At 41.3% G+C, this 12,144-nt stretch overlaps 1 protein-coding gene across 1 annotated transcript in view; it reads right to left on the reverse strand.

Annotated features, from left to right (window-relative positions):
* The window catches only part of LOC110301773 (gamma-secretase subunit APH-1B), a 20,970-nt gene extending 12,471 nt beyond the window's left edge, over positions 1–8,499 (reverse strand). Inside the window, exons 1-4 of the mRNA XM_021172418.2 lie at positions 8,036–8,499; positions 6,831–7,001; positions 2,436–2,506; positions 1,522–1,644 (exon numbers count right to left, since the gene is read on the reverse strand). Of these exons, the coding sequence (XP_021028077.1) occupies positions 1,522–1,644; positions 2,436–2,506; positions 6,831–7,001; positions 8,036–8,148 (478 nt within the window). The 5' untranslated portion in view covers positions 8,149–8,499. The remainder of the gene's footprint in view (positions 1–1,521; positions 1,645–2,435; positions 2,507–6,830; positions 7,002–8,035) is intronic.
* Positions 8,500–12,144: the final 3,645 nt, after the last annotated feature.

Consider the following 12,144-nt stretch of genomic DNA (forward strand, 5'->3'; position numbering starts at 1 on the left):
GGATAGCATTGGAAATGTAATTGAGGAAAATACGTAATAAAAAAATATTTAAAAAAAAAAAACAAAGAAAATTTACAAGAAACACAGAAGGTATCTTATTAATTTCTACTAGATTCTAAGACATGAACCATTAAAACTATATTTGTTGTTTTTACAAACTTAACATTTTTACCTTTTAATTTTTATTTTAGAAATGTTCCAGTTTAGAAGGTGATCGGCTCTGTTGGAGGCAGCGTTAAGCATGACCTATTAACACACTCTCCCTTAACTCAGAGCTGGAGTTAAATAGTCTGAACTGTATGCTGCAGGCCTCAGAAAGGCAAAGACCTTTCCAACAGGGAAGACTAACTTGCTGGCTGCACAGAGAACTGGTTCTCTTGAGTGGCTGACAGCATTGATGTCCACAGGAGAGGCTGAGATTTGAACTAACAAGGAAACAGAGAATGGTGGAGGACTGTCAACGCACTCAGGGACATGGGCATGATAAGACAGATGGCTCTAAGCCACTATAGCTTTTAAAATTGGCCATTTCTCTGTACAATCTCTTCTTTCTATTAACAGCTACTGAAACTCTATTTATTTTTTGGTCCTATTTCCCTAAAGATGGTCACCTCCCTTACTGAGCATTAGCCTGGGTGTGAACACTGACTTAATTGGAAAAAAAAAAGGGTATATGAATTCCCTTATTTCAATGATAGAACTGCTATTGATCTAGACCTAAATAATATTCTGATTATAAAACAAACTTGTTGTCATTGTACTATAACATATAGCTAGAGAAGAAAAAGCAATGTGAAAAGAGCTGGTCCTCTTTTATTACATCTTTGCATAGAAAGATCAATTTGTCTACTATTTTTCACTCTGAATTGAAAGACCATATCATATTGCCTATCTGTAAATATCAACAAGTTATAGATAAATCAAAGAGTAGAATTTAGGGCTAGGGGTCTTATACTGAGTTCCTAACACTAAACAAGAAGAAAAAATAGGGCTTACAGGCTTATGTTAAAAATAAATATAAAATCCCAAAATAAAGAGAATATGTCTCATAAAAGTTAGCTGCTAATGTTTCAACTATTTTATATATATATATATATATATATATATATATATTTCTTATGCAAGATAAATTCTGTCATATTCCAAAGCACTCAAACCCCTGTCCCCACTCCCAGATCCTTCACTTATAGTGCCTAAGAATATCTTGCCTTTAAAAGGCTTAACATAGGGTTAGAGAGATGACTGCTCTTCCAGAGTTCCTGAGTTCAATTCCCAGCAACCACCTGGTGGCTAACAACCATCTTCAATGGGATCCGATGCCCTCTTCTGGCTTGTCTGTACTCATATATAATAAATAGACAGACAGACAGACAGACAGACAGACAGATAGACAGATAGATAGATAAATCTTTTTTAAAAGCTTAACATAAATCATCATTCACTTGAATTCTGAAGCCAATGAATGCAATACAGATGATCCTTTAGAGCAGAACCCTGAACACGCACAGCTATGGCACATACCTGAATTAAGGAAGAACTGAGGAGAATCACCATGAATGCCCACTGTGCCTGGCCCCAAGGAGTTAGACAGGGTGTTCACAAAGGAAAACACTCCACTCATGATTCCAAAGCCCAAGCCAGAAACTAAAGAGGAAGAAAAACACCGGTAAACCCTTTTCCTGTTAGGCGTCCACTTCAGCTCTCATTCACAAGGCCTGGGGAATGCTGTTTCACTGCAGGGACAGGGTCTGCTTTCTCAGCATGTGGAAGGCATGGTGTAGTTCCTACAGCTGCAGAGAAAGTGCTGCTGCAAGGCTGAGGAGGAGTTGGGTCTTTGAACTGGAAGGAAGAAGGGAAGGAAACAGCCTGCTGTTGCTGAAGCACTGGCCAGCCAGCTCTGGAAGGCTACGTGAGAAAGTGGAGGGGTAAAGGGAGTGTGGAGAGGATGAGTGGGTAAATGAACAAGGGACAGGCACAGAAGGGACAAGAGAGGATATAGGGGATTAACTGTTTACGAAGTGAGACACCTGGGCCAGACTGAGTTAACTCTATATAGAGACCTAGATCGTGTGTGTGTGTGTGTGTGTGTGTGTGTGTGTGTGTGTGTGTGTTGTTTGTCCGTGCTACATGTGCATGTGTGTGAGAATGTGTGTGTGTGTAGACATGCACACTGGTGCCTACATGAGTTTATGTGTACCATGTGCAGGTGTGCAGGTGTGTGTGTGTGTGTATTGTGTATGTAGACATGCACACTGGTGCCTGCATGAGTTTATGTGTACCATCTGCAGGTGTTGGGTCCCCTAGAAGTAGAGTTAGAGGTGGTTGTGAGCCACTATGTGGGTGTTGGGAACTGAATAGTAGGTGCTCTTAACTGCTGAGCCATCTCTCTAGCACTTCTACTATTTTTCTTCATGACACCAAAGGGTCTAACTTACCATAGGCCAACAGTCGCATCGAGGGTGCTGTCTCCTCAGGGTTTATGCTTTTCAAACCCTCACTGGCTTTTCTAAAAGAAAAACACACATATTTTGTTGTTTTTACTTTTTAAAAAGCAGTATATGAAGGAGGTCATAGGACCCTTCAAAACTAGCTATTAATGAAGCTTCAGATCAGGTTACATGCTCAGTCCAGAGTCCATTTAAGTCAAACCCTGCCGCAGACCCCCTGGGCCCTGTGTCTGCGTAAAACGAGTCTCTCAAGCAGATGGACAAAGAGTCGGATGAAGTGACAAACAGATACACACACACACAGGAGAGGTGTTGAATCTGAATGTAATGTTCTGGGCGAGCCTAAGACTATTATATTACAAGAAATTATCAGGAGCTACAAATCACAAATAAGACAAGGTACACTGAAATTTACCAGATACAACAGAAAAGAATTTGCAGGAACTAATTAAATGTTTACATTAGGGATAACAAGCCCTGCCTAGGATCAGCCTAATGCCAGGCAAGAATTTCACACTTTAGTGTTAATAGCACCAGGGGGTTTTAACTCTTGACAGGCCTCAAGAATAATGTGGTATCACAGAGCTCTAAATTCTTAGGTCTTGTAAAACTTTATCTTGTCTGGAGAATTCCCCATTTATCAGGATAGTATATCAACTTGCTCTTGACATGGAATGTAGTCTGTAGTAAAGATTTCTATCTCAGTGAGATTCCCAGGCTCTTACTGCAGATAACTAAGTTAATGGCCCTGATTTATAGTAACACTTAATTAGTTACAGAATAGGTTAAGCTCCTTGCTGCTATCTGGGATCTTGGAACACTGGGAGAGGCTTTAGCTAATTCAGAATACAATCTTAAAAGGCATTTACAATAAGGTAATACTAAATAGAGAGCACATGGATCCATACACTAGACTAACGTGGGAGTGAAAAATTAATTATATGGGTTAGGGGAAACGCCAAACTCCAGGAGGGAATTTCCGTGGAACTCTTTTCCTCATGGGCAGCTTCTAAGCTTTTGCTTGTCAAGCTGACCCAACTGGAGAGCTGGCTTTTGTCAGACTCCAGGAGGAGAGCTTCCTTGAAACTGTTTTCCTCATGAGCAGCTTTTAGGCATTTCTGCCTGACAGGCTGACTCCACCAGAGTGCCATGGCAAAACCCAATATTCTTTTGCTATTGTTGTTGTTTGTTTTGTTTTGTTTTGTTTTGTTTTGTTGTTTGAGACAGAGTCTGTCTAAATAGCCCTGGATATCCTAAAACACAATATGTAGACCAGGCTGACCTCAAACTCACAAACGTCTGCCTTTCTCTGCCTCCCAAAGGCTGGGATTAAAAGCAAATACCACCATACCTGATCCAGCACATTTTCAATGACTGAAGTCAAGTGAGATTTCTGCCAACTCCATCTAGCTGATGTTTCCATAAAAGGAAAAATTAAAAATAATAGTAGCAAGTCAATATGGATTGAGTTCAATAGGAATAAAATCAGTGATGTAATTTCTGAGCCCAGGGAATATTATTTCATCATCTTGAGGGACCTACCTCTTTGAATTTTGTACTTCCCATAGTCTTAGGTCTTTATCTCCACTGTATTTGCATTCGGTTGTATTTTCCTCTGTGGCTGCACTCATTCTTGTTCCTCCTTCCCTCTTTCTCACTGAAGAACCAAGATTATTCAACTCTCTAGTAACATATTTTTTCTTTAGAGTCAGGAACTGAACCCATGATTCACACATGCAAGCACATACTTTCCCACTGAGTGACACCTATAGGCTGCCTGCTCTGCTCCTGTAAAATTTCTTAAAGCAGCTAGCTGATACACTAAGAGGTCAAATTCTCACGTTGATTCTTAATCACATGATTAAGAATATTAAATCACATGATTAAAATATTTTAAAATATTTTATATTTTTATTTAATATTCCCAAATAGGACTCAGGATCAAAAGCAGAATATTTTTATAATACTCTATATGATAAAATGCTGTCATTAGAATAGGATACTACAAATCAATCCAGAGTGATCATATCCACACTTCTGTTACTGCCAGGTCACAAATGTACCAAAAATCTGCCTCTGTCCCCAACCATCACCCTGCAGACATATTAGGAATGCTACATGTAGTTTGTTATATTACTATCTCTGTTACTAAAATCTATTTCCCAAAATTTATGCATCCATTTGAAAGACAGCTGAAAGGATATTTAAATCATATTTACTGTAAAATATGTTTATTAAAGTACTTTGGAATCAATCACTGTTGAAACAAAAGCAGGTGAGATGTATAAGAACAGCTATTTCAGTGTTGCCCATTTGGAAGCATAGAATCCTTCCAAATTTAATGATTAAACTATATAAGTTTGTTGATATAGATTATTGGCATTAAATATAACTCATAGGGATGAATTAATATTCCTCTAACAGGTAGATTTGTTTTATTGGGAAAATTTGGGTAGTTTAGTTGGTTGCTGCTCCAGAGAAATATGAAGACAGCCACACAAATATCTGGGTCACATCTTTCCTGCAATCAGGAATATATTAAGTTCCTAAGCAAGGAGGCCAGTGACTGAAATCCTAACACTTGTGAGGTAGAGGCAAGAAGGTCAGAAGTTCAAGGTCATTCTCAGATACATACTGAGTTGGAAGCCATTTAGGGCTATGTGAGATCATGTTTCGAAATAAAATAAAGCAAACAATAAAAAACAATAACACAAAAACTAAAATTTTGTATTTATTTTGTACAGAGATCCCTTGATAGTCTCCCATATGTGTGTGTGTGTGTGTATGAATATTGAATATATTTTCAATCTAACTCTTTCTATATATATATATGGTTGAAAATGTATAAATGAGCCAGATGTGATAGTGCATGCCTTCAATCCCAGCATTTAAGAATCAGTGGCAGGTAGATCTCTAAATTTGAGTTTGATACCAAGTTCCAGGCCAGTGATAGATAGATAGATAGATAGATAGATAGATAGTAGATAGTTAAATAAGAAAGTGATTTATAAGTAGTTTTACAAGGTTTAAGAATTGGAAATTTTAAGTTTTGTCCTTAGAATCTGGTAACAAATATAACAAAAGAATTTTAGCAGCGAGAAGGAGACATCCCGCACAGTCAGTCATCTAATCTGTTCATCAGAAACACAGAAACTCATTATGTTTTGTGCTTTCTCACTTCCTAATGTTAACAGGGAACTGTCAGTGCTGTAACATTTCCTCAGGAACTCTGTAACACAACATGAGGAAGTTTTCTCAATTCTTGAAATTATGTATTTAAGATATTTGGGGTTTTTTTGGTTTGGATTTTTGAGATGGTTTATGTAACTAGGCTGGCTTCAAAATCACTATGTCGCTATGAACCCAAGGCTATACATCTCCAGCCCACCTAAATACACCATTTTAGAAAAATTAAAAAACAGAGAGACCCTTCTTTAAACAAAACAAACAAACAAACAAACAAAAAAACCCTATAGTAGGGCCAAGGGTATAGGTCAGTGGCAGAGCTCTCCTCTTGCTTCCACAAAGACTCTGGTGTGGAGGACATGGGGGTAGGGAGATAAAGCAAGCAAGCAAACTCACAAAAACCCTGTAGCTGTGATTATCTTAGCTTTTTATGACAAAATAGTCACTGTATCAATGTTATATAAAAACTGAATAAGGTTGCAAAATTTTCAATCCAAGCTTTAAAACTATCCATATATTTCAGGTATCATACAGCAGTTTTAGACAACACAGCAGTTACAGAAGATAAATGTTAGGCAATGACAGTTGTGTTTTAGGTAAATAAACAAATGCATAAATAAAGCATAGCATAAAAAATCAATTTAAATACTTACATCCTAACCCCAAAAAGAGGGCTCATGACTTGGTCTTTTGTTAAATGTATCTTTCATTTGCAGACTTGAAACTATAGAAAATATTTTTAAGTGAGCCTTTGTTTCCCACTAACAGTTATAATAATGGAAGGCATAATCTCCATAAGAATAATTTACTTGTGGTGGTAGGAGGGAAGCATGAAGTTCAAATGCAAAGGCTTTTTATTGTTTCAGTAATTATTTCCCTGTGTTATTTTTCTTCAATAGTGGATTTCTTTTTGTTCATTCATATCTTGCCTGTTTCCTCTCATTATAAACTCTACCAGGCCAGAGCTTCTGTCTCTTAACCCACCTTTGTACCTCAGTTTCTACAGAGTGTCTGACATTGGGAAAATTCTCAAGAAACACTTTTGGGAAGAATGAAGAGGGAAAGATAAGGAGGAGCAGGAGGGCAGGCAAACTGGATTGTAAATTTAAATATTCAATATTTTCAGGCTAAAAATGTAGCAATCACTAAATCGTAATTCAAGTCTAACTGGGAAAATAAAACAAACCCTTAACTTACTTTAACAGCTTATAATATGCGAGCCTGAACAGCTCTTGGATACAGACAGAGAGCAACACTCCGAAGATGAGCAGGTAATTCTGTACTGGTCCATCTCTGTTGTCAGTAATGACTCCCACTAGGAACCAAAAAACGGATGACAGCAGGAGAGACACCAACCAGAAGAAAGCACTGGAACATAGAAGGAAAAAAAAAATCACAAGTTAACAGAAGCACAAGCTTAATAATGACTTTAAATCAAAACCTGCTTGAGTTACAAATCATTTTTAGTAAACAATCCTCACAAAGTGATGTTTTAGATCAGAATTTTTTTTTCTCCTAGTGAGACAAATAGTCCAAGAGGAACGTCAGATGTGCTTAACAAGAACGATTCAGTGACCCTGTCGTGTGCACACTAGGACACTATCTGTCAAGGACTAAGATGAACTTGGTTGCTGACTATTTTTCCTAAGAGATGCTTTGTGTGCCATAGAAATATACAACCAGTAACATTTGCAAATTTCATATCCTCAAAATTCACCAGAAAAATGTAAATTTAATAGTTAGATATTGTCAAGTGTCTTTTTCTGAAAGAAAACGAATGCCTAACGCCTGCATTAATATAGTGGAAAGTTCAGAAGCTGCAAACTTCTGGCAGGTGCAGAGACCAAGACCACGTTCACCAGCAGAGTTCCGGTATTTACCAAGCTCCCGGGAGGACACGCCTGGTCAGGTGTTACTGTGTTTTCTCGAGCTTTCCTCTTTGACTGCACCCAAACCATTACCCAGGAGTCTACAAAGAAAATCTGAGCCTGAATAGCCGGCACAGATATTCTGAGTCCGAGGATTGATGTGGGTGGGGGTGGGGGTGGGGGGGCAGCGAATAAGCATCTGATCTCCAGGTGACTTTAATGGCAGAGAGTAGTGATAACGACTCTTCGATGCTGCTGAGCACTGAGGGAAATGAGAGATTCCTACAGAAAGACAAAGGCTTCATGCACGAATCTATCTGCTTGTTCCCACACTCAGCCAACAGAAGCCAAGGGGCGCCTGCTTAGCCTACGGGCCTGCTCTTTTCAGACCCTCCCAGGAACAGAAGAGCCTCCGGTCCTCTCAGCCCTGGACCGCACCACAAGCTGGAGCCCCTAGGAGATGGGGATCCCGGGGTCGTGGGAACCCAGGAGAGGGAGGGAACCCGCGGCGTCCCGGACACAGCGCAGCCTCACCCGGCGATGAGGAAGATGACTCGCAAAGGGTCGGTGGCGATGGTGAAGACGTAAAGAGCGAGCGCGGGCCCGAAGGCGATGAAGGCGCAACCAAAGAACACGGCAGCCGTCATGACGACCCCGGGAGCCAGTCGCGGGGACCCGAGGGCCCTGCAGTGCCCAGTGGACAGCCGGTCCTGGATACGGGGCGGGGCTGGGTGGCGAGGCTCCCGTGCTCCGTCAGAGCAGTGGACGAGGCGGAGCCCGTGAGGCGGGGTCTGGAGATGCCGAGGGCGGGACAGGGCTCGAGAGGCGGAGCCTTCGGTGCCCTAGTCAAAAAGGCAACGGGAGCTCCGGGAGGCCAGGCCTGGAAGAGTTCCATAGCCTGTCAGAGTGGACCGCAGGGCCAGGCTTGGCATGCAGGACTTCGAGGTCCTCTAGTCACACGGAACAAGGCAGGGCTCGGGAGCTGGGGCCTGAGCTGCTCCATGGCCTGTACTGGGGGGTTGCAGGGCCGAGCTCCGCAGGCGGGGACTCAATGTGCTCCAAGCGCAGAGGAGGGGCGTGGCTTCGGATGCACAGATCCAGTCAGAACAGGAAACGGAGGTCGGAAGGCGGAGCCTGGAGGTGTCCCACGCCCAATCAAACCAGTGCCCGGTCGGCGCCTGGGAGGCGGGGCTTCGAGTTGCTCCGAGACCTGTCAGAGCCTGCAAAGCGAGCTCAGAGCGCCGCCCTGCTCTAGCCAGAGCGAGCGGGAGTTCTGGAGACCTAGTAATGTAGTGGGCGGGGCTCCGAGGTGTTATAAATGTAGCCGTAGTCAGCCGCTCCAGACGTTAGGCCTAGGGTTTGTCCCTGCTCATTTACTGATGGAGTTTTGTTCATCACATTGAGCCCCACTGTTCCTAGGCTTAGCGTTTATACCTATGTTACATGCTGATGGAGAAAGAATATAGAGGTGAAAGCTGTAATACTTGACATATATATTACAAAACCTGATGCATAGAGAAATGCCAGAATCCATGTAAAAACACATAGAATTCTTCCCACCCACATAGCAGCCTTTCCCGGTCACATATCAGTAGGGCTATGAAGGGTTATGCCAGATGAAGAGGTTTCTGGTCATCACAAACCAGAGAAAATTCGAGAGCAACCAGCAGAATCTTCATCTTCCTAGTTCTTGTCTTCCCTCATCTCCAGAAGTTCGGAGTAGGTCAGTTGTTAGAAATAAACTGACTTGACTTCTCTCTTTAATTAGGTTCACTCTAAATAATAAGGTTCTTTTAGCCCGATGAGTGGAAAACTAATTATTGTTCTTTAAGAGACCTTGATAAAATATTTACGGTCCTAGGTGTTAGGGATAGTGTGTTTGATCTTGTGTCATTTATGAGTGGGTTTGCTTTTAAATGAAGTTTAAGTTGAACTGGATGAACCTAGTACATAGAAGGGCAGAGTCCACATGCAGCATTGCTAGGACAACATTTTTCTATTCTCCTATGCCTTGCTCCTATCTACTTATTAACACCAAGTATGCTGAAGTTACTTTTATTAATATATAATATTTTCAATAATTTGAACATATATACAATGTCATATTTATCCTAACTCTTTCCAGATTCACCTCCATCCCCTACCTGCTCCCAACTTCATGTGTTCTTTTTTTTTCTCTTAAATTACACACTAAGTCTAATTTGTATTGCTCATGTACGTCTGGCAGTAGGGACATCCATTAGAGTGTGGTCTACCTCCCAGAAGCCATGCCCTCGAGGAAAACTGACTCTATCTGAAAAGCCAAGCTGTCAATAGCTTCCCAGTTAGTGTTTGCATCTTATGAACTTCTTCCTACTCTGTGCTAGAATATTGACTAGCTTGATCTTGTGTAGGCAAACAGGCTGCTCTAGGTTTGTGAATGCATTTTTTTTTCCATGAATGCATTGGTCCTGCCAAATCTAGAACTGTTTGCTTTGCTCTGCCCTGACCTCTGGCTCAGACAATCTTTTTTTTTTTTTTTTAAGATTTATTTATTTTATGTGAGTACACTGTAGCTGTCTTCAGATATACCAAAAGAGGGTATCTGATCCCATTATAGATGGTTGTGAGCCACATGGTTGCTGGGAATTGAACTCAAGACCTCTAGAAGAGTAATCAGGGCTCTTAACCAGTGAGCCATCTCTCCACCCCAGGCTCTTACAATCTTTATACCATACCATCACTTCTATGATGTTCCCTGAGTTGTGTAAGGGGGTGTTGATACAGATGCCTCATTTGTGTGTGTGCATCCCACAGTCTCTTTTCTTCCATTCTTTGACCAGTTGTGACATACCACATTGAGCTTGGTCAACTGTCACATGTTGTGCACTTACAGAGATCATCCATCTGTATCTTGGCATCTTTATTGATTGATCAAAAACCAGTTGGGGACAAGGACCTTTAGCATTTGGACACACAGATTCCCAATTGAATCAAAGCATTAGAACCAGTCTCCAACAGATTGTTTATCTTCAGAGATCTCAGCCAGCCCATCACTGGTCCACAAATACCTAATAAGATCTCTGGGGCAGAGAAGTTGGGGCTGATGCTATAGACAGATATCTTGTGCTTTTGAACTCCCAGCCATGGCTGTGTGACTGTGATGTGGCCAGTGTATTCTCTGTCTCAGTTTCTTTACAAGAGGATACATAGAAAAAGATCTTTGCTATACCTATAAGTTAGGTTTAAATATGATTTAAATTTGGGACATGAAATTTGCTCACATTAGCAGAGTCTGCTACTACTTGAAATAAAAGGGAGAATTCACCATGCTAGGCCCTCAAGGACAAGCAATAGCCAGGAGTATATGTTCCCTCATAAGCCTATCAGAACAGTTGACAGATAACTGAGACACTTATCCAGCTATGCTTTCCATGCTGAGTCTCAAAATGAGTTGCTCAAGTCACTTAAGCCTGAATGTTGCTCTTATGACTGTGTACTGGCTGACTCCAGATACTAAGAGTTGTAGACATCCAATAAAGCATGGTTCCCTCTCAGATTCAACAAAAAGTCAAATTTCAGCCCTGGAGCTGATTCTGAGACCAAGAACTTCATCCCGGGCTTCAGTGTGCTTATCTCTCTGTATCCCACGTTTTTGTTTGTTTGTTTGTTTTGGTTTTGGTTTTGGCCAGGCCCCATCTGATTACCACAGGGTCATAATGAAAGTCACAAGAGTTTGGGCTTTGTTTGATATTCCTGGCTCAGTTATCCCAGCACCCAGCCTCCTCTTGTTTTGGTTTTGGTTTTGGCCAGGCCCCATCTGATTACCACAGGGTCATAATGAAAGTCACAAGAGTTTGGGCTTTGTTTGATATTCCTGGCTCAGTTATCCCAGCACCCAGCCTCCTCTTGTTTTGGTTTTGGTTTTGGCCAGGCCCCATCTGATTACCACAGGGTCATAATGAAAGTCACAAGAGTTTGGGCTTTGTTTGATATTCCTGGCTCAGTTATCCCAGCACCCAGCCTCCTCTTGTTTTGGTTTTGGTTTTGGCCAGGCCCCATCTGATTACCACAGGGTCATAATGAAAGTCACAAGAGTTTGGGCTTTGTTTGATATTCCTGGCTCAGTTATCCCAGCACTCAGCCTCCTCTGTGCTGGATAAGTCAGATGAAGGATTTTCATCTACTGCAGTTTGTCTGCACTGTGTATGTCCTGCACTGAACTGTCAATCCCCATTGCAGAGACACCAAGTAGAGTAGGCAGGAACAGTACAGGCTTGGGGGTCCAGAGTGTATAAAGTAGAATCCACACAATCCAGTTTCCAGAAGTTACAGGGAATCACTTGCTGGGTGATACATGGAGTTTTGTTTGTTCATGTTGATGATATGTATCAAAGGTTTGCATGCTGTAACATCTTGTATCTTTCTGAGTGACATTAAAGAACAGCAGGGATCCATTAGTGAATATTGTCTCTCTACCACTGGATTGATGCCCTCACTTATATGAATCAGTGGGATATTTTATAAGATACAGTTTAATCATCTTCTTTGCGATCAAAACATTTGTACTGGGAAAAGGCTTGCCAATTCTGTGATTTATTGTGAACATGTAGAAGAATGCTGTGCCCTTCAACAACATTGGCTGGCACTTCAATAGTTAGTTT

The sequence above is a fragment of the Mus caroli genome, chromosome 9, assembly GCF_900094665.2.
Source record: "Mus caroli chromosome 9, CAROLI_EIJ_v1.1, whole genome shotgun sequence".
In the NCBI taxonomy this organism is placed as follows: Eukaryota; Metazoa; Chordata; class Mammalia; order Rodentia; family Muridae; genus Mus; species Mus caroli.